Genomic DNA, 24,409 nt, shown 5'->3' with positions numbered 1-24,409 from the left:
AGAGCTAATGTAAATTTCTCTACCATAAGCCGCCTCAAACCTCGGTTTAGAGACACCAGCCCAGGACCTCCACATTCGTCTTCTTCACTTGCGGGATCATCTGAGACCAGACAACCGGACAGCTGATGAACACGTGAATTTCTGCACAAACTGTCAGAAACCGTACCAGGGAAGCTCATCTGTGTGCCCATCGTCCTCCCCAGGGTCTTGACCTGACTGCAGTTTGGCGTCGTAACCAATTTCAGTGGGCAAATGCTCACCTTCGATGGCCACTGGCACGCTGGAGAAGTGTGCTCTTCACGGATGAATCCCGGTTTCAACTGTACTGGGCAGATGGCAGATGTGAATGGCGTCGTGTGGGTGAACGGTTTGCTGATGTCAACGTTGTGAACAGCTGCATGGTTATGCTGTGGGCAGGCATAAGCTACGGACAACGAACACAATTGCATTTTATTGATGGCAATTTGAGTACACAGAGATACCGTGACGAGATCCTGAGGCCCATTGTCGTGCCATTCATCCGCCACCGTCACCTCATGTTTCAGCATGATAATGCACGGCCCCATGTCGTAAGGATTTGTACACCATTCCTGGAAGCTGAAAATGTCCCAGTTCTTCCATGGTCTGCATGTTCACCAGACATGTCACGTATTGAGCATATTTGGGATGCTCTGGATCGACATGTACAACAGAGTGTTCTAGTTCCAATATCCAGCAACTTCACACAGCCATTGAAGAGGAGTGGGACAACATTCCACAGGCCACAATCAACAGCCTGATCAACTCTATGTGAAGGAGATGTGTCTCGCTGCATGAGGCAAATGGTTACACCAGATACGGACTGGTTTTCTGATCACACCAGATACTGACTGGTTTTCTGATCCACACCAGATACTGACTGGTTTTCTGATCCACACCAGATACTGACTGGTTCTCTGATCCACACCAGATACTGACTGGTTTTCTGATCCACACCAGATACTGACTGGTTTTCTGATCCACACCAGATACTGACTGGTTTTCTGATCCACACCAGATACTGACTGGTTCTCTGATCACACCAGATACTGACTGGTTTTCTGATCCACACCAGATACTGACTGGTTCTCTGATCCACACCAGATACTGACTGGTTCTCTGATCCACACCAGATACTGACTGGTTCTCTGATCCACACCAGATACTGACTGGTTCTCTGATCCACACCAGATACTGACTGGTTTTCTGATCCACACCAGATACTGACTGGTTTTCTGATCCACACCAGATACTGACTGGTTTTCTGATCCACACCAGATACTGACTGGTTCTCTGATCACACCAGATACTGACTGGTTCTCTGATCCACACCAGATACTGACTGGTTTTCTGATCCACACCAGATACTGACTGGTTTTCTGATCCACACCCCTACCTTTTTATTAAAGGTATCTGTGACCAACATATGTATATCTGTATTCCCAGTCATGTGAAATCCATAGATTAGAACCTAATGAATTTACAGGGCCTCATTTAATTATTTAAATTGACTGATTTCCTCATATGAAATGTAAAAAATGTTGAAATTGTTGTATGTTGCGTTTATAGTTTTGTGTTTACAGTATTTATATATATTTATATTTATATATTTATATTTATATATATTTATACTAAAGTTTTGGTTAATTGGTCTTGCTTTATTATGTTCGGGGTCCATATATGTTAAGAGAAGAGAACCAGAAACACTAGAACGAGCAGCGGAACCGGAGACGCTAGAACGAGCAGCGGAACCAGAGACGCTAGAACGAGCAGCGGAACCAGAGACGCTAGAACGAGCAGCGGAACCAGAGACGCTAGAACGAGCAGCGGAACCGGAGATGCTAGAACGAGCAGCGGAACCAGAGACGCTAGAACGAGCAGCGGAACCAGAGACGCTAGAACGAGCAGCGGAACCGGAGACGCTAGAACGAGCAGCGGAACCGGAAACGCTAGAATGAGCAGCGGAACCAGAGACGCTAGAACGAGCAGCGGAACCAGAAACATTAGAACGAGCAGCGGAACCGGAGACGCTAGAACGAGCAGCGGAACCAGAGACGCTAGAACGAGCAGCGGAACCGGAGACGCTAGAACGAGCAGCGGAACCGGACACGCTAGAACGAGCAGCGGAACCAGAGACGCTAGAACGAGCAGCGGAACCGGAGACGCTAGAACGAGCAGCGGAACCGGAGACGCTAGAACGAGCAGCGGAACCAGAGACGCTAGAACGAGCAGCGGAACCGGAGACGCTAGAACGAGCAGCGGAACCAGAGACGCTAGAACGAGCAGCGGAACCAGAGATGCTAGAACGAGCAGCGGAACCAGAGACGCTAGAACGAGCAGCGGAACCGGAGACGCTAGAACGAGCAGCGGAACCGGAGACGCTAGAACGAGCAGCGGAACCAGAGACGCTAGAACGAGCAGCGGAACCAGAGACGCTAGAACGAGCAGCGGAACCAGAAACGAGGAGCTCCACCCTCTCTCTTTGCACATTACCGGTTTCAATGTCCCCTTCAAAATACTAACTAACACTAACTAGCACTAACTAACACTAACTAGCACTAACTAACACTAACTAACACTAACACTAACTAACACTAACTAGCACTAACTAGCACTAACTAACACTAACTAGCACTAACTAACACTAACTAGCACTAACTGGTACTAACTAACACTAACTAACACTAACTAACACCAACTAACACTAACTAACACTAACTTGCACTAACTAGCACTAACTAGTACTAACTAGAACTAACTAACACCAACTAACACTAACTAACACTAACTAACACTAACTAGCACTAACTAACACTAACTAACACTAACGAACACTAACAAGCACTAACTAACACTAACTAACACAAATTCAGATTTGTCCAAATAAACTCTGAGCTACCGGAACTATAGCTGCTCTTTATCCCTCTTCCTCTTCCTCTCCCTCTTCCTCTTCCGACCATCCAGTTGAATCAGGACTGTAGCTGGTGTGGCACTAAGAGTGACAGTCATTCTGTGTGTGCCGGTTTGGCATTGAATTTCAGTACCACACAGGCTACAGCGGAGATAGCTGTGTCAGGTCAATATGGGTTACATTTGACAGCTATAACTAACTAACTAACTAACTAACTAACTAACTAACCAACTAACTAACTAACTAGCTAACTAACTAACACCCCCCACTCGCCATGTCAAAATGAGCTTCCTGCAAGGACACATTACGTGTGTGTGTTCGTGTGTGTCTGGTGTGTGTTTGTGTGTGTGGTGTGTATGATGTGTGTGTGTGTGTTCATGTGTGTGGTGTGTGTGTCTGGTGTGTGGAGTGTGTGGAGTGTGTGTGGTGTGTGGAGTGTGTGTGTGGTGTGTGTGTGTGGTGTGTGTGTGGTGTGTGTGGTGTGTGTGTGGTGTGTATGGGGTGTGTATGGGGTGTGTGTGTGTGGTGTGTATGGGGTGTGTATGGGGTGTGTGTGTGGTGTGTATGGGGTGTGTGTGTGGTGTGTGTGGTGTGTGTGTGGTGTGTGTGGTGTGTGTGTGGTGTGTGTGGTGTGTGTGGTGTGTGTGTGGTGTGTGTGGTGTGTGTGTGTGGTGTGTGTGTTTTGTGTGTGGTGTGTATGGGGTGTGTATGGGGTGTGTGTGTGTGTGGTGTGTATGGGGTATGTATGGGGTGTGTATGGGGTGTGTATGGGGTGTGTGTGTGTGTGTGGTGTGTTTGGTGTGTATGGGGTGTGTGTGGTGTGTATGGGGTGTGTATGGGGTGTGTATGGGGTGTGTATGGGGTGTGTGTGTGTGTGTGGTGTGTGTGGTGTGTATGGGGTGTGTGTGTGGTGTGTGTGTGGTGTGTATGGGGTGTGTGTGGTGTGTATGGGGTGTGTGTGGTGTGTGTGTGTGGTGTGTATGGGGTGTGTGTGTTTGATGATAACAGAAGGGCAAGCTTCTTCTCGTCTCATTCGTGCAGAAAGAAACGAACGTTAATGACTGTTCTACGGTCAGATTCTGACCTTTTCATAAAGTCGCTCTGAGACAGAACAGCACTTAGTGCCACTCGACCTCTCTGCTGCTGTCAATAGATTCCTCATCACCATTTATAACATTCAGAGAAAAAGAGAGCCGCACAGAGAGAAAAAATGTTTTTATGCGTGTTAAAACACACAGCTGACCCAACGTCTCAACGGGATGATGTTAATAAATTCACCAACAGGATGATGTTAATAAATTCACCAACAGGATGATGTTAATAAATTCACCGACAGGATGATGTTAATAAATTCACCGACAGGATGATGTTAATAAATTCACCAACAGGATGATGTTAATAAATTCACCAACAGGATGATGTTAATAAATTCACCAACAGGATGATGTTAATACATTCACCAACAGGATGATGTTAATAAATTCACCAACGGGATGATGTTAATAAATTCACCAACAGGATGATGTTAATACATTCACCAACAGGATGATGTTATTAAATTCACCAACAGGATGATGTTAATAAATTCACCAACGGGATGATGTTAATAAATTCACCAACAGGATGATGTTATTAAATTCACCAACAGGATGATGAGAGACCAATCTGTCGACGGTCCTACAACGCACTACATTCCGCTTGAAGTGAATGCTTTAAAAAAAATATTGCTAATTAACCGTTTTTCGTGATAATGAAATTGTCCTGCACTGATGTGATCACTTTATACACAGAGGAGTGTTTTGTTCTGGTAGTTTATCACTTCATACACAGAGCTGTACTGTGGAGGCAGAGGACAGACTGATAGGTTGGTAAATGAACCGATAGGATAGAGGACAGACTGATAGGTTGGTTAATGAACTGATAGGATAGAGGACAGACTAATAGGTTGGTAAATGAACCGATAGGATAGAGGACAGACTGATAGGTTGGTAAATGAACCGATAGGATAGAGGACAGACTGATAGGTTGGTAAATTAACCAATAGGATAGAGGACAGACTGATAGGTTGGTAAATTAACCGATAGGATAGAGGACAGACTGATAGGTTGGTAAATGAACCGATAGGATAGAGGACAGACTGATAGGTTGGTTAATGAACCGATAGGATAGAGGACAGACTGATAGGTTGGTTAATGAACCGATAGGATAGAGGACAATCACTGTGTCACCATGAGACAAAGGCTCAGACAGCCTCCTCAAGGGCTGACTCTCATTGATACTGATGTCTCATCAATTCAAACACCCACACCCAGACTCTGTCTCTCTGTCTCGCTCTCGCTTTCTCCTCCTCTCTCTCTCCCTCCTACTCTCTCCCTCTCTCTCTCTCTATTCCTCATCTCTCTCTTCCTCCTACTCTCTCTTCCTCCTACTCTCTCCCTCTCCCTCTCTCTCTCTCTTCCTCCTACTCTCTCTTCCTCCTCTCTCTCTTCCTCCTCCTCTCTCTCTTCCTCCTACTCTCTCCCTGTCTCTCTCTCTATTCCTCATCTCTCTCTTCCTCCTACTCTCTCTTCCTCCTACTCTCTCCCTCTCCCTCTCTCTCTCTCTTCCTCCTACTCTCTCCTCCTCCTACTCTCTCCCTCTCTCTCTCTTCCTCCTCTCTCTCTTCCTCCTACTCTCTCTTCCTCCTACTCTCTCCCTCTCTCTCTCTCTCTCTCTCTCTTCCTCCTACTCTCTCCCTCTCTCTCGCTTCCTCCTCTCTCACTTTCTCTCTCTTCCTCTCACCTCTAGTTTGAGGACATCATGTTGCAGTTTTCTCTGGAACTCCAGGAAGTGTCCAATGGTCAGTTTGTCCTTCAGATCGGCACCTGGGGGGGAGAAAGGGGGACATTTCAAGAAGAAAGCTTAAGACGCACCTTTTGTACGAAATGTGTTATACACATATTGACTGGCTGGCTGGCTGGCTGGCTGGCTGGCTGGCTGGCTGGCTGGCTGGCTGACTGACTGGCTGACTGATTGGCTGACTGTCTGACTGATTGACTGGCTGACTGATTGGCTGACTGGCTGACTGATTGATTGACTGGCTGATTGACTGACTGATTGGCTGACTGATTGACTGGCTGACTGATTGACTGGCTGACTGACTGATTGACTGACTGATTGGCTGATTGGCTGATTGGTTGACTGACTGACTGGCTGACTGATTGACTGACTGATTGGCTGACTGTTGACTGTTTGACTGGCTGATTGGCTGACTGGTTGATCTGATTGACTGACTGGCTGACTGATTGGCTGACTGATTGGCTGACTGTTGACTATTTGTCTGGCTGACTGATTGGCTGACTGATTGGCTGACTGATTGGCTGACTGTTGACTGACTGATTGACTGACTGATTGACTGACTGTTGACTGACTGATTGGCTGACTGTTGACTGGCTGACTGACTGACTGATTGACTGACTGATTGACTGACTGTTGACTGACTGATTGGCTGACTGTTGACTGGCTGACTGACTGACTGATTGACTGACTGATTGACTGACTGTTGACTGACTGATTGGCTGACTGTTGACTGGCTGACTGACTGACTGTTGACTGACTGATTGGCTGACTGTTGACTGACTGATTGGCTGACTGTTGACTGGCTGACTGACTGACTGATTGACTGACTGTTGACTGGTTGACTGACTGACCAAAGAAGTATGTGGTAAGAGCGGAGCTGCAGCCGCCAGTCTTCAGGGTGTTACCCGTAGTGGAGCGGTCCCGGTGACGCATCCCCATACTGGTCTGAGACCTGATGATACTCTGGACCTGAGGAGAGAGAAGGGTGTGGGGAGAGAGGGATAGAGGGAGGGAAGGAGGAAAGGAGAGAGGGAGAGGGAGGGAGGGAAGGAGGGGATAGAGGGAGGGAAGGAGGGAGGGAGGGAAGGAGGGGATAGAGGGAGGGAAGGAGGGAGGGAGGGAAGGAGGGGATAGAGGGAGGGAAGGAGGAAAGGAGGGGATAGAGGGAGGGAGGGAGGGAAGTAGGGGATAGAGGGAGGGAAGGAGGGAGGGAGGGAAGGAGGGGATAGAGGGAGGGAAGGAGGGAAGGAGGGAAGGAGGGAGGGGTTAGATGGAGGGAAGGAGGGAAGGAGGGGATAGAGGGAGAGAGGGAGGGAAGGAGGGGATAGAGGGAGGGAAGGAGGAAAGGAGGGGATAGAGGGAGAGAGGGAGGGAAGGAGGGGATAGAGGGAGAGAAGGAGGAAAGGAGGGAGGGAGAGAGAAGGAAGGAGGGGGATAGAGGGAGAGAGAAGGAAGGAGGGGATAGAGGGAGAGAGGGAGGGAAGGAGGGAGAGAAGCAGGGAGATTGAGGGAGGGAAGGAGGGAGATGGAGGGAGGGAAGGAGGGAAATGGAGGGAGGGAAGGAGGGAGATAGAGGGAGGGAAGAAGGGAAATGGAGGGAGGGAAGGAGGGAGATAGAGGGAGAGAAAGGGAAGGAGGGGATAGAGGGAGGGGATAGAGGGAGGGAAGGAGGAAAGGAGGGGATAGAGGGAGGGAGAGGGAAGGAGGGGATAGAGGGAGGGGATAGAGGGAGGGGATAGAGGGAGGGAATGAGGGAGGTAAGGAGGGATAGAGGGAGGGAAGGAGCAATAGAAAGGGTCCATGTGTATGAATGACTATAACAGACTGGTTCTATACCAGATATTTAATCTCTGAATCACACGGCCTGATCCTTTAAGGGGCGGCAGGGTAGCCTAGTGGTTAGAGCGTTGGACTAGTAACCGGAAGGTTGCGAGTTCAAACCCCCGAGCTGACAAGGTACAAATCTGTCGTTCTGCCCCTGAACAGGCAGTTAACCCACTGTTCCCAGGCCGTCATTGAAAATAAGAATTTGTTCTTAACTGACTTGCCTGGTTAAATAAAGGTAAAATAAAAAAATAAAATAAAAATCAAGCTAAACTATAAATTTGACTATAAAATCACACGTACATAACAACACAACGTAGCTTTATAGAGAGAGCACAGTGGGTTGTGTTTTAATATGTGGCCTGAACCAATTATTAATTCACAGTTTGACATTTAATAAATGAACTCCATGGTGAAATCAGCTTTCAGACTGTGAAAAAACAAAAAAAACAAAACAGAGTGAGACACTAAAGAATTACACATCTAGGTCTGTGTCCTAAATGGCAATTTATCCTCTACGTAGTAGATGACTTATCCTCTACGTAGTAGATGACTTATCCTCTACGTGGTAGATGACTTATCCTCTACGTAGTAGATGACTTATCCTCTACGTAGTGGATGACTTATCCTCTACGTAGTAGATGACTTACCCTCTACGTAGTAGATGACTTATCCTCTACGTAGTAGATGACTTACCCTCTACGTAGTAGATGACTTACCCTCTACGTAGTAGATGACTTATCCTCTACGTAGTAGATGACTTACCCTCTACGTAGTAGATGACTTATCCTCTACGTAGTAGATGACTTATCCTCTACGTAGTAGATGACTTATCCTCTACGTAGTAGATGACTTATCCTCTACGTAGTAGATGACTTACCCTCTACGTAGTGGATGACTTATCCTCTACGTAGTAGATGACTTATCCTCTACGTAGTAGATGACTTACCCACTATGTAGTGGATGACTTATCCTCTACGTAGTAGATGACTTACCCTCCATGTAGTGGATGACTTACCCTCTATGTAGTGGATAAATTACCCTCTATGTAGTGGATGAATTACCCTCTATGTAGTGGATGACTTACCCTCTATGTAGTAGATGACTTACCCTCTACGTAGTGAATGACTTACCCTCTACGTAGTGGATGACTTACCCTCTACATAGTAGATGACTTACCCTCTACGTAGTAGATGACTTAACCTCTACGTAGTAGATGACTTACCCTCTACGTAGTGGATGACTTACCCTCTATGTAATGGATGACTTACCCTCTATGTAGTGGATGACTTACCCTCTATGTAGTGGATGACTTACCCTCTATGTAGTGGATGACTTACCCTCTACGTAGTAGATGACTTACCCTCTACGTAGTGGATGACTTACCCGCTATGTAGTGGATGACTTACCCTCTACGTAGTAGATGACTTATCCTCTATGTAGTGGATGACTTACCCTCTACGTAGTGGATGACTTACCCTCTACGTAGTAGATGACTTATCCTCTATGTAGTGGATGACTTACCCTCTACGTAGTAGATGACTTATCCTCTATGTAGTGGATGACTTACCCTCTATGTAGTGGATGACTTACCCTCTACGTAGTGGATGACTTATCCTCTATGTAGTGGATGACTTACCCTCTACGTAGTTGATGACTTATCCTCTATGTAGTGGATGACTTACCCTCTACGTAGTGGATGACTTACCCTCTACGTAGTAGATGACTTACCCTCTACGTAGTAGATGACTTACCCTCTACGTAGTAGATGACTTACACTCTACGTAGTGGATGACTTATCCTCTACGTAGTAGATTACTTTTGACCGGAGCCCTATGAGCCCTTAAAAGGAGTGCACTATAAAGGAATAGGGTGCCACTTGAGACCTGCCCTCTGAAACCACTAATCCCTGTCTCCTAGGAGAAGAGAAGCCATATGATAGTATAACGGGGCTTACCCTCGTTACGTGTCTGTGATAGCAGTACGGGGCTTACCCTCGTTACGTGTCTGTGATAGCAGTACGGGGCTTACCCTCGTTACGTGTCTGTGATAGCATATCGAAACACAGTACGGGGCTTACCCTCGTTATGTGTCTGTGATAGCAGTACGGGGCTTACCCTCGTTATGTGTCTGTGATAGTATATTGAAACACAGTACGGGGCTTACCCCCGTTGCGTGTCTGTGATCTAACCTGTTCAAACTCCTCCAGGTCCACCTCTCCGTCTCCGTTCAGATCAAACATCTTGAAGGCGATCTCAAAGTTCCTCTGGGGCGCTGAGAGAGAGACACACAGACAGGGTCAGACCTGGGATCAAATATTACGTCAACCAGGTACATACATACACACACACACACACACACACACACACACACACACACACACACACACACACACACACACACACACACACACACACACACACACACACACAACAACATGGGTTACTGGGTTCAGACCACTACCCAGAACAACATGGGTTACTGGGTTCAGACCACTACCCAGAACAACATGGGTTACTGGGTTCAGACCACTACACACAACAACATGGGTTACTGGGTTCAGACCACTACCCAGAACAACATGGGTTACTGGGTTCAGACCACTACACACAACAACATGGGTTACTGGGTTCAGACCACTACCCAGAACAACATGGGTTACTGGGTTCAGACCACTACACACAACAACATGGGTTACTGGGTTCAGACCACTACCCAGAACAACATGGGTTACTGGGCTCAGACCTTCACTACACACAACAACATGGGTTACTGGGTTCAGACCACTACCCAGAAGAACATGGGTTACTGGGTTCAGACCACTACACACAACAACATGGGTTACTGGGTTCAGACCACTACACACAACAACATGGGTTACTGGGTTCAGACCTTCACTAGACAGAACAACATGGGTTACTGGGCTCAGACCTTCACTACACACAACAACATGGGTTACTGGGTTCAGACCTTCACTACACACAACAACATGGGTTACTGGGTTCAGACCTTCACTAGACAGAACAACATGGGTTATTGGGTTCAGACTTTCACTACACACAACAACATGGGTTATTGAGTTCAGACCACTACACACAACAACATGGGTTACCTGGTTCAGACCACTACACACAACAACATGGGTCATTGGGCTCAGACCACTACACACAACAACATGGGTTACTGGGCTCAGACCACTACACACAACAACATGGGTTACTGGGCTCAGACCACTACACACAACAACATGGGTTACTGGGCTCAGACCCCTACACACAACAACATGGGTTACTGGGTTCAGACCACTACACACAACAACATGGGTTATTGGGCTCAGACCACTACACACAACAACATGGGTTACTGGGCTAAGACCACTACACACAACAACATGGGTTACTGGGTTCAGACCCCTACACACAACAACATGGGTTACTGGGTTCAGACCACTACACACAACAACATGGGTTATTGGGCTCAGACCACTACACACAACAACATGGGTTACTGGGCTCAGACCACTACACACAACAACATGGGTTACTGGGTTCAGACCCCTACACACAACAACATGGGTTACTGGGTTCAGACCACTACACACAACAACATGGGTTATTGGGCTCAGACCACTACACACAACAACATGGGTTACTGGGCTCAGACCACTACACACAACAACATGGGTTACTGGGCTCAGACCACTACACACAACAACATGGGTTACTGGGTTCAGACCACTACACACAACAACATGGGTTACTGGGCTCAGACCACTACACACAACAACATGGGTTACTGGGTTCAGACCACTACACACAACAACATGGGTTACTGGGCTCAGACCACTACACACAACAACATGGGTTACTGGGTTCAGACCTTCACTACACACAACAACATGGGTTACTGGGCTCAGACCACTACACACAACAACATGGGTTACTGGGTTCAGACCACTACACACAACAACATGGGTTACTGGGTTCAGACCACTACCCAGAACAACATGGGTTACTGGGTTCAGACCACTACACACAACAACATGGGTTACTGGGTTCAGACCACTACACACAACAACATGGGTTACTGGGTTCAGACCACTACACACAACAACATGGGTTACTGGGTTCAGACCACTACACACAACAACATGGGTTACTGGGTTCAGACCTTCACTACACACAACAACATGGGTTACTGGGCTCAGACCACTACACACAACAACATGGGTTACTGGGTTCAGACCACTACACACAACAACATGGGTTACTGGGTTCAGACCACTACACACAACAACATGGGTTACTGGGTTCAGACCTTCACTACACACAACAACATGGGTTACTGGGCTCAGACCTCAGATAGCACACCATTGCATTCATTTTGTTAGTGTGTATGATCCCTGAGGGAATTGAACCCACAATCTTGGTTTCACAACACTCTGTCTGTCTGTGGTGTGTCAGGTTCAAACCGAGGCATGTGTGTGTGTGTCAGGTTCAAAACGAGGCGTGTGTGTGTGTGTCAGGTTCAAAACGAGGCGTGTGTGTGTGTGTCAGGTTCAAAACGAGGCGTGTGTGTGTGTGTCAGGTTCAAAACGAGGCGTGTGTGTGTGTGTCAGGTTCAAAACGAGGCGTGTGTGTGTGTGTGTCAGGTTCAAACCGAGGCATGTGTGTGTGTGTCAGGTTCAAAACGAGGCATGTGTGTGTGTGTCAGGTTCAAAACGAGGCGTGTGTGTCAGGGACTTACTAGAGAGCACGATAGTGAGGAAGATGTAATCAGAGAAGGAGATGAGACCACACTCCCCCAGTGTGAAGAAGATGCTGTCCTCATCTGCAAACTTCTCCCAATCCTGGGTAATCTTCTACTCATCATCATCAGAGAGAGAGAAAGAGAGAGAGAGAGACACAGAGAGAGAGAGAGAGAGAGAGAGAGAGAGAAAGACGGAGAGGGACAGAGGGACAGAGGGAGAGAAAGAGAGAGAGAGAGAAAGACAGAGAAAGAGAGGGAGAGAATGAGAGAGAGAGAGACACAGAGAGAGAGAGAGAGAGAGAGAGAGAGCGAGAGAGAGGGACACACTAGTCAGTCCTGTGGTGTGAGCAGGGAACCTCCCAGTTCTTCAACTGTCATTTTATTGTTTTGAAATCATATTGCATCATGGTGAGTGACCACAGAGCTTTAGAAATGGGAGACACAAAGCCATCCAGGCAGAGGAAGGGAGCAGTGTGGAATCACCATTAGTCAGTGTACAGTACAGTCGATACAATATAAATTAAAGTACATTACGATACATTTCAACTCTATATCTGACAGGATACAGGTGTCTTCTTTTTTTAAGACCATAACCATTTATGTGATTTAGGACAGAGCACAAAACACAGAACACAGATTACAGAATACAGAATACAGAATACAGAATACAGAGCACAGAGCACAGATTACAGATTACAGAATACAGAATACAGAATACAGAACACAGATTACAGAATACAAAATACAGAATACAGATTACAGAGTACAGAGCACAGATTACAGAATACAGAGCACAGAGCACAAAACACAGATTACAGATTACAGAATACAGAATACAGATTACAGATTACAGAGCACAAAACACAGAACACAGAACACAGAATACAGAATACAGAATACAAAACACAGAGCACAGATTACAGAATACGGAATACAGAACACAGAATACAGAATACAGAGCACAGAGCACAGATTACAGAATACAGAATACAGAGCACAGAGCACAGATTACAGAATACGTAATACAGAACACAGAATACAGAATACAGAGCACAGAACACAAAACACAAAACACAGAACACAGAACACAGAATACAGAATACAGAATACAAAGTACAGAGCACAGAGCACAGAGCACAGAGGACAGAATACAGAGTACAGAACAGAGAGCACAGAATACAGAATACAGAACACAGAGCACAGAGCACAGATACAAAGCACAGAGCACAGAGCACAGGGCACAGAATACAAGAGCACAGAGCACAGAGCACAGAATACAAAGCACAGAGCACAGAGTACAGGGCACAGAATACAGAGCACAGAATACAGAACACAGAGCACAGAGCACAGAATACAGAGCACAGAGCACAGAGCACAGAGCACAAAGCACAGAATACAGAGTACAGAGCACAGAATACAGAGCACAGAACACAGACACAGAACACATAGCACAGAATACAAAGCACAGAGCACAGAATACGGAGCACAGAGCACAGAGCACAGAATACAGAATACAGAACACAGAATACAGAGCACAAAACACAAAACACAGAATACAGAATACAGAACACAGAGCACAGAACACATAATACAGAATACAGAACACAGAATACAGAATACAGAACACAGAACACAGAACACAGAGCACAGAATACAGAGCACAGAACACAGAACACAGAGCACAGAGCACAGAACACAGAGCACAGAGCACGGAGCACGGAGCACAAAACACAGAATACAGAACACAGAGCACAGAGCACAGAATACAGACACGGAGCACAGAACACAGAACACAGAGCACAGAATACAGAACACCGAGCACAGAACACAGAATACAGAACACATAATACAGAGCACAGACACAGAGCACAGACACAGAGCACAGAACACAGAGCACAGAACACAGAACACAGAGCACAGAACACAATACACAGAACACAGAGCTCAGAACACAGAGCACCGAACACAAAACACAGAATACAGAGCACAGAGCACAGAGCACAGAACACAGAACACAGAGCTCAGAGCACAGAGCACAGAGCACAGAATACAGAATACAGAATACAGAATACAGAATACAGAATACAGAATACAGAACACAGAACACAGAGCACAGAGCACAGAATACAGAATACAGAATACAGAATACAGAACACAGAATACAGAATACAGAATACAGAACACAGAGCACAGAGCACAGAGCACAGAGCACAGAGCACAGAATACAGAATACAGAATACAGAACACAGAACACAGAGCACAGTGCACATGCAGTCAGTCTCTCCTCAACTCTTACCCAAGAGAGACTGGCAGCATAGTATTTATATCAACCTTCTGATTACAATGGAGAGCAAAACATCCCGCTCTGTTCTGGGCCAGCTGCAGCTTAACTTCTTTGATATAGGGGGCGCTCTTTTAATTTTGGGATGAAAACGTTCCCGCTTTAAACAAGATATTTTGTCACGAAAAGATGCTCGACTGTGCATATAATTGACAGCTTTGGAAAGAAAACACTCTGACGTTTCCAAAACTGCAAAGATATTGTCTGTGAGTGCCACAGAACTGATGTTACAGAAAAAAACAGATAAAAATCCAATCAGGAAGTGCCGCACTTTTTGAAACCGCCTCATGGCAATGACTCCTTATATGGCTGTGGAGGAGCTAGGAGTCAGCTTACCTTTTCCACGTTTTCCCCAAGGTGTCTGCAGCATTGTGACGTATTTGTAGGCATATCATGGAAGATTGACCATAAGAGACTACATTTACCAGGTGGTCGCTTGGTGTCCTCCGTCGCAATTATTGCGTAATCTCCAGCTGGAGTATTTTTCCGTTTTCTTCGGATGAGAAGCCAACTGCCACCACTGATATATTATCGAATAGATATGTGAAAAACACCTTGGGGATTGATTCTAAACAACGTTTGACATGTTTCTGTCGATATTATGGAGCTAATTTGGGAAAAAGTTTGGCGTTGTAAGTGACTGCATTTTCGTTTTTTTTTCTTAGCCAAACGTGATGAACAAAACGGAGCTATTTCTCTTACACAAATAATATTTTTGGAAAAAATAAACATTTGCTATCTAACTGAAAGTCTCGTCATTGAAAACATCCAAAGTTCTTCAAAGGTAAATAATTTTATTTTAATGCTTTTCTTGTTTTTGTGAAAATGTTGCCTGCTGAATGCTAGGCTTAATGCTATGCTAGGCTATCAATACTCTTACACAAATGCTTGTGTAGCTTTGGTTAAAGCATATTTAGAAAATCTGAGATGTCAGTGTTGTTAACAAAAGGTTAAGCTTGTGTTTGAAAATATTTATTTCATTTTATTTGCGATTTTCATGAATAGGAAACGTTGCGTTATGATAATGAGCTTGAGGCTATGATTACGCTCCCGGATACGGGATTGCTCGACGCTAGAGGTTAACTAGGTCTTTCCTTGCAGTACTGGACCACACGACTGGACAGTAATCAAGATTAGCCAAAACTAGCGCCTGCAGAACTTGTTTTTTGGAGTGTGGGGACAGACCTCTCCCCATCTTTGTAACCATTGAATGACAGTTTACAATCTAAGGTAATACCAAGTAATTTATTCTCCTCAACTTGTTCAACAGCCACCACCATTCATTACCAGATTCAGCTGAGGTCTAGAACTTAAGGAATGATTTGTACCAAATACAATGCTCTTAGTTTTAGAGATGTTCAGGACCAGTTTATTACTGGCCAACCATTCCAAAACAGACTGCAACTCCTTGTTAAGGGTTTTAGTGACTTCATTAGCTGTGGTTGCTGATGTGTATTTGGTTGAATCATCAGTATACATGGACACACATGCTTTGTTTAATGCCAGTGGCAGGTCATTGGTAAAAATAGAAAAGAGTAGAGGGCCTGGAGAGCTGCCCTGCGGTACACCACACTTTACATGTTTGACATTAGAGACTCTTCCATTAAAGAAAACCCTTCGAGTTCTATTCGATAGATCACTCTGAATCCACGATATGGTTGAAAACCCATAACACATATATTTTTTCAACAACAGGTTATGGTCAATAATATTAAAGGCTGCACTGAAATCTAACAGGTACAGCTCCCACAATCTTCTTATTATCAATTTCTTTCAACCAATCATCAGTCATTTGTGTCAATGCAGTACATGTTGAGTGCCCTTCTCTATCAGCATTCTGAATGTCTGTTGTTAATTTGTTTACAGAAAAATAGCATTGTATTATGTGACAACAGTTTCCTAAGAGCTGGCAGCAAGCTGATAGGTCTGCTGTTAGAACCAGTAAAGGCCACTTTAACACTCCTGGGTAGGTGAATGACTTTGGACTCCCTCCAGGCCTGAGGACAAAGACTTTCCTCTAGGCTCAGATTAAAGATATGACAGATAGGAGTGGCTATAGAGTCAGCTACCATCCTCAGCAGCTTTCTATCTAAGTTGTCAATGCCAGGAGGTTTGTCATTATTGATTGTTAACAATAATTTTTCCACCTCTCACAAACTAACTTTACAAAATTCAAACTTTTCTTTCATTATTTGTTTTTTTTATGCATGAATACGATGACTCACTGTTCGTTGTTTCATTGTTGGCATTTCCTGCTTAAGTTTGCCCACTTTGCCAATTAAATAATAATTAAAATAATTGGCAATATCAAATGGTTTTGTGATGAATAAGCCATCTGATTCGATGAAAGATGGAGTTGAATGTCTTTCTGCCCATAATTTCATTTAAAGTTCTCCAGTGTTCTTTATATCATTGATCTCGGCTTCATAATACAGTTTCTTCTTCTTTGTGTTGAGTTTAGTCACATAATTTCTCAGTTTGCAGTAAGTCAGCCAGTCAGATGTACAGCCAGACTTATTAGCCACTTCCTGTTGCCCCCATCTCTTTCAACCATACTGTAACGGTTTTCTTGGTGAGAAGGAGAGTCGGACCAAAATGCGGCGTGTCTATTGCAATCCATGTTTAATGAAGTAACACACTAAACACAAACACTACCAAAACAATAAACTTAACGAAAACCGAAACAGCCTATACTTGTGTAACCTAACAAAGAACAATGACATCAGGACAATCACCCACGACAAACTCAAAGAATATGGCTGCCTAAATATGGTTCCCAATCAGAGACAACGATAAACACCTGCCTCTGATTGAGAACCACTTCAGACAGCTATAGACTTAGCTAGAACACCCCACTAGCTACAATCCCCATACATACACACCACATACACAAACCCATGCCACACCCTGGCCTGACCAAATAAATAAAGATAAACACAAAATACTTTGACCAGAGTGTGACACATACAGTTCTTCAATTCCTCACAATCCTTAACAGTTCTAACAGTCAGTTTCTTAACAGGTTCATGTTTATCAATAAATGGAAGAAGCAATTAAAGAAATTAATCAACTGCAGCATCTGGATGTCCTTATTAATCACATCAGACCAACTAATATTTTTAACATCATCCACAAGAGTCACTGCAAAATATTTTGTATGATCTCTTATACACTATTTTAGGCCCAGCTGTTGGAACTTTGTCTTTCCTGTATATAGCCACTATATTGTGATCACTGCATCCAATGGGTTCGGATACATCTTCAGAACAAAGTTATACATTATTAGTAAAAATGAGATCAATACATGTGGATGATCTTGTTCCTGTAGTGTTTGTAAACACCCTGGTAGGTTGATTTAAAGCCTGAACCAGATTACAGCCACTGGTTACAGTAAGAAGCTTCAGCTTGATGAAAACCAGTCAATATTCAGGTCTCCAAGAAAGTAGACCTCTCTGTTAATAACCAGTTAGAGCTCTAGGGGCGCTATTTCATTTTTGGATAAAAAACGTTCCCGTTTTAAGCGCGATATTTTGTCACGAAAAGATGCTCGACTATGCATATTCTTGACAGTTTTGGAAAGAAAACACTCTGAAGTTTCAGAATCTGCAAAGATGTTGTCTGTAAGTGCCCCAGAACTCATTCTACAGGCGAAACCAAGATGATGCATCACCCAGGAATTAGCAGAATTTCTGAAGCTCTGTTTTCCATTCTCTCCTTATATGGCTGTGATTGCGCAACGAATGAGCCTACACTTTCTGTCGTTCGCCCAAGGTCTTAGCAGCATTGTGACGTATTTGTAGGCATATCATTGGAAGATTGACCATAAGAGACTACATTTTCCAAGTGTCCGCCTGGTGTCCTGCGTCGAATTCGGTGCGCAATTGCCAGCTGCTTCTACTTTACCATTTGATTCAGGGGAGAAAGCATGTGTCCAAGAACGATGTATCAATGAAGAGATATGTGAAAAACACCTTGATGATTGATTCTAAACAACGTTTGCCATGTTTTCAGTCGATATTATGGAGTTAATTTGGAAAAAAGTTTGCGTTTTGAGGACTGAATTTATGGATTTTTTTTGGTAGCCAAATGTGATGTATAAAACGGAGCTATTTCTAATACACAAGGAATCTTTTTGGAAAAACTGAGCATCTGCTATCTAACTGAGAGTATCCTCATTGAAAACATCAGAAGTTCTTCAAAGGTAAATTATTTTATTTGAAGGCTTTTATGTTTTTGTTAATGTTGCGTGCTGGATGCTAACGCTAATGCTAACGCTAAATGCTAACGCGAAATGCTAACTCTAGCTAGCTACTTTTACACAAATGATTGTTTTCCTATGGTTGAGAAGCATATTTTGAAAATCTGAGATGACAGTGTTGTTTACAAAAGGCTAAGCTTGAGAGATGGCATATTTATTTCATTTCATTTGCGATTTTCATAAATAGTTAACGTTGTGTTATGCTAATGAGCTTGCTGATAGATTTACACAATCCTGGATAGAGGGGTTTTTTCATAGCTAAACGTGACGCAGAAAACGGAGCGATTTGTCCTAAACAAATAATCTTTCAGGAAAAACTGAACATTTGCTATCTGAGAGTCTCCTCATTGAAAACATCTGAAGTTCTTCAAAGGTAAATGATTTTTTTGAATGCTTTTCTGTTTTTTTGTGTAAATGTTGCCAGCTGAATGCTAATGCTAAATGCTACGTTAGCCATCAATACTGTTACACAAATGCTTGTTTTGCAATGGTTGAGAAGCATATTTTGAAAATCTGAGATGACAGTGTTGTTAACAAAAGGCTAAGCTTGAGAGCTAGCATATTTATTTCATTTCATTTGCGATTTTCATGAATAGTTAACGTTGCGTTATGGTAATGAGCTTGAGTCTGTATTCACGATCCCGGATCCGGGATGGGGAGATCAGAAAGGTTAACATCACATACACTATCAAGTCTGTTAACGTCTCTGTTTATCACACATATTATTTAGATACAAAGAAGGACTTTACAGTGAAACCTTTTTGACCAGGAAATTGTCTAAAAGGGATTTAATTTGTTGTTGACTAATCGTTTTTTTGTAGATTTCCACACTACATTCCTTCCACCTGTAGCATTTCTTAATATTACTCAGTTCATTTGGCTTTGATGCCTCATGATTGAGCATTGCTCTGTTCAAGTAGAGTGTGATTTTGCTGTGGCCTGATAGGGGTGTCAGTGGGCTGACTGTGAACGCTCTGAGAGACTCAGTGATAAAGTAGTCTACAGTACTACTACCAAGAGATGAGCTATAGGTGTACCTACCGTAGGAGTCCCCTCGAAGCCTACCATTGACTATGTACAAACCCAGGTAACACTGCCATAAAATAGTCTGTTCAGCACCATTCTCACCCTAACACTAACCACAATGTGGATGTGTGTGCCAAGCCAGGACTCTGTTCCACGGAGACATCTCTCCACCCTGTCTCTTCCTCTTCCTCTCTCTCGGGAGACTTCACTGTATGGTGAAGATGCTGTTAGAACACTGCTTACCCTCCGCCCTGCATCCCCTTCATCCGTCATCTCTTTCTCTCCAGTGGCTGCCCTTAATGTGCTGCTGTTTGCCTGAGGCCCCTGTGGAAGCACAGAGCCTGGGGACAGCATCTAACACACTAACTTCTCTCTCTCTGTCTCTCTCTCTCTCTCTCTCTCTTTCTCTCGCTCCCTCCAATTTTCCCTTTCTCTCTCTTCCTTCATCTCTCTCCCTCTTCATCTCTCCCTCTCTTCCTCAATCTCTCTCTTTCCCTCTTCATCTCTCCCTCCTCGCTCTCTCTCTTCTTCCAGCTCTCCCTCAGCTCTCCCTCCTCTCTCTGCCTCCATCTCTTCCTCCTCTCTCTCCAACACCCTAACTCCCTCATCTTATCAAACACATTTAACCTAATCATAAACATTAAGTGAGGAGCTCCATTCAGTCTAGCCCTCTCTGATACAAACTGGTACCCTGAGTAATTTCGGGCACTCTCTCTGAAGGAAATGGTCTATTTTCTGATAGTATTTCTGTAAAAACATTAAGTGTAATCCGTGTTTGTCTCTGGTCAGGCTTGACTCAGGCTCAAGCTGAATGTGCTTGGCAGACAACATTTCAGCTAAACCGTAATCAATTTTTTCCTAAGAGGAACTCAAGAGGTTGTACTTGTTAAATACTTCCTCAGAGAGTCCTGGTTAATAACCTTCTCCTTAAGCCTTGGCATGTGTCCCAAATGGCATCCTACTCGTTAGCGCAACGACTTAGGGCTTCAAAAGAAGTAGTGCACTATGTAGGAAACGGAGGGGTGCCATTTGGGATCAATCTCAGAGCGGATCTTCAAATTAAGTGTAATCCTAATTGCTGCAGTGCTGATGTTAATTAAGTACTGCCTCCCTATTGGCTGTTGAGGAAGCCGAAGCTGTTCTTCCTGGGATCCACACAGAACATGACCCCCCCAAAAAACACATCACAAATGGAATAACAACAACAACTCTAAGAAGACTACAACTAAAGAACAACAACAACAGTTTAAAAAAAGAAAAGAAAGACATTAATCATTATTATCTCAAAAATTTCAAGAATAATGAGCGGTATAGTGTGTGTGTGTTAGAGTGTGTGTGTTAGAGTGTGTGTGTGTTAGAGTGTGTGTGTGTGTGTGTGTTAGAGTGTGTGTGTGTGTGTTAGAGTGTGTGTGTGTGTTAGAGTGTGTGTTAGAGTGTGTGTGTGTCTCTTCATTGTTCCTTGAGGTGTTGTTTTATCCGTAAAAAAAACAACAACAACATCAGATTTTTTTGATTGACTACCTGAGTTACCTGAGGTGGAAGAGAATTCCATCTAGTCGTTTCATTGCTCAGTACCGTGCGTCTCCCAGCCTCTGTATTGTACTTGGGGACTGAACCCTTCCGGGTTCCGGGTCACGTGAGGGGAACATACGGGCTGTTGTTTCAACTGGCTGGTACTTTCAGCACGCCGACACTTCTTACAAAGACCATCTCTCCTTCACTCTGAACCAGGAGAGGCTGAAAGGTACGCTTTGACATTTGACCTCTGTGTCATTTGAGAGCCAAACGTGCTGCATCTTTTCTAGGTCCTATTTTTTTTGCCACACCACCTGACCACTAGTCAAGATGAACAAAACCAGAGCAGGAAGGAGTAGCCTGGCTGCATGTAAAAAGCAGAGCATCATCATTATGACAGACAGACCTCTCCCATCTCTTTAGGACAGACAGACCTCTCCCATCTCTTTAGGACAGACAGACAGACAGACCTCTCCCCATCTTTACAACAATACAATCAATATGCTTTGACCATGACAGTTTATAATCTAATAGAACATCAAGAAGTTTAGTCACTTCTACTTGCTCAACATTTACAAGATTTGTTACCAGATTCAGCTGAGGTCCAGTACCTCGGGAGTGATCGGTACCAAAGACAATGTTTTTGGTTTTAGGACCAGTTTATTACTCACCGGGCCATTACACAACTGACTGCCGCTCTGTACAGGGTTGCAGTGATTTCACTAGCTCTGGTTGCTGACATGTATAGCGTTGAATCATCTGTGTACATAGACACACAGGCTTTGTTTAATGCTAGTGGCAGATCATTAGTTATAATTGTTAGGGCTCTCGTTTGTTGAATGAAGAGTGGACCAAGACACAGCGTGGAAAGTGTTTATGATTTTAATATTCAAGAACACTCAAACAAAATAACAAACGTGAAAACGAAAGAGCACAGTTCTTTCAGGCAGAAACACTAAACAGAAAACAATATCCCACAAAACCCAAAAGGAAAATGACAACTTATGTATGATGCCCGATCAGAGACAACGATAGACTCTGATTGGGAAACACACACATGGCAAAAAACAAAGAAATAGAAAACATAGACTCTCCCACCCGAGTCACACCCTGACCTAACCAAACATAGAAAATAATAAGGAACTCTAAGGTCAGGGAGTAACAATAGAGAACTGTAAAGGGCCTAGAGAGCTGCCTTGTGGAACACCACACTTTGACATGTTTAACATTAGAGCAGCTTCTATTTCAGAAAACCCTCTGTTTTCTATTAGCTAGCTCAATCTACAAGGTTGAAAAGTCATAAAACATGTTTTTCCCCCAACAACGGGTTATGGTCAATAATATCAAAGGCTGCACTGAAATCTAACAATACAGCTCCCACAATCGTCTTGTTATACATTTCTTTCAGCCTATGATCAGTTATTTGTGTCAGTGGGTCCTTCTCTATAAACGTGCTGAAAGTCTGTTGTTTAAAAGAGGGAGTGAGGAGGAGTAGTTGTAGACATAGAGAGAGTTGAAGAGAGAGAGCAAGAGAGACAAAGATTGAGTGAGTGAGTGAGTGTGAGAGAGAGCGAGATAGCGAGAGATAGTGAGAGAGAGAGATAACGAGAGAGAGAGATAGTGAGAGATAACGAGAGAGCAAGAAAGAGAAAGATTGAGTGAGTGTGAGAGAGATATAGCGAGAGAGAGAGATTTAGTGAGAGATTGAGAGATATAGCGAGAGAGAGATATATAGCGAGAGATAGAGAGACATAGCGAGATAGGGATTAAGCGAGAGAGAGAGAGATAGAGAGAAATAGCGCTAGAGAGAGAGATGGAGAGACATAGCGAGAGAAAGAGAGAGATAGAGAGAGAGATATGGCGAGAGAGTGAGAGAGAGATAGAGAGATATAGCGAGAGAGAAAGAGCTAGCAAGAGCCCACACCCTATATAGGCCCCCTGAAGTCAGACCTACAGTGGGGAGAACAAGTATTTGATACACTGCCGATTTTGCAGGTTTTCCTACTTAGAAAGCATGTAATCAAAGCATGTCTGTAATTTTTATCATAGGTACACTTCAACTGTGAGAGACGGAATCTAAAACAACAAAAATCCAGAAAATCACGTTGTATGATTTTTAAGTAATTCATTTGCATTTTATTGCATGACATAAGTATCAGTTGATTTAGCCCATATCCTAAACCCCATCAATTTTTGACAACAGGCTGCGTAGATTTGAAATGAAAAATACCAAAACCAGATCTAGGTTTAAAATCAGAGGGGGTTTGGAGACATTGCATATCAGGGCCAGGGTTAGGTTGCACGTTACCTGATGTCAACAAAAGAAGAATAACTAGGCACATCTGCTTAATAACCTTCTAATCTTCTGCTTAATAACCTTGCGCAAATAATGCAAGCAGAATTAGGACGAAACCTACTAATCATCAAAATCCTGAAAAGAGCTTTTAAATTTCACAACCACCTAAATACGATGACCAAACCTTCAAATCACAAAGCCCTAATCTGTAAGGAGATAAACCTAGAGAAGAGCCCCCTCAGCGAGCTGGTTCTGGGGCTCTGTTCACAAATACAAACAGACACCACGGAGCCTCAGGACAGCAACACAATTAGTCCCAACCAAATTATGAGAAAACAAAAAGGGAACTAACACACACTTGACACATTGGAAAAAAATCTACCGAAAAACAGAGCATGTACAGACTCAGTGAGCATAGCCTTGCTATTGAGAGAGGTCGTCATAGGTCATAGGCAGACCTAGCTCTCAAGAGAAGACAGGATATGTGCCCATTGCCCAGTACCCACAAACCTCCTGCCAAATGCACGACAATATAAGACAGAGATAGAGAGAGATAGAGAGAGATAGAGAGAGATAGAGAGCGGCAGAGAGAGAGAGACAGAGATAGAGAGAGAGAGACAGAGAGAGAGAGAA

At 44.0% G+C, this 24,409-nt stretch overlaps 1 protein-coding gene across 1 annotated transcript in view; it reads right to left on the bottom strand.

Annotated features, from left to right (window-relative positions):
* Positions 1-20,238, bottom strand: part of LOC118942021 (calcium uptake protein 1, mitochondrial-like) — a 45,468-nt gene extending 25,230 nt beyond the window's left edge. The window contains exons 1-5 of the mRNA XM_036955570.1: positions 20,209-20,238; positions 12,338-12,452; positions 9,783-9,865; positions 6,619-6,736; positions 5,711-5,793 (exon numbers count right to left, since the gene is read on the bottom strand). Of these exons, the coding sequence (XP_036811465.1) occupies positions 5,711-5,793; positions 6,619-6,736; positions 9,783-9,865; positions 12,338-12,452; positions 20,209-20,238 (429 nt within the window). The remainder of the gene's footprint in view (positions 1-5,710; positions 5,794-6,618; positions 6,737-9,782; positions 9,866-12,337; positions 12,453-20,208) is intronic.
* Positions 20,239-24,409: the final 4,171 nt, after the last annotated feature.

This window comes from Oncorhynchus mykiss, chromosome 20, assembly GCF_013265735.2.
Source record: "Oncorhynchus mykiss isolate Arlee chromosome 20, USDA_OmykA_1.1, whole genome shotgun sequence".
NCBI lineage: Eukaryota > Metazoa > Chordata > Actinopteri > Salmoniformes > Salmonidae > Oncorhynchus > Oncorhynchus mykiss.
Note: the sequence above shows the minus strand (reverse complement) of the source record. Positions and strands in the feature narration are given on the sequence as shown.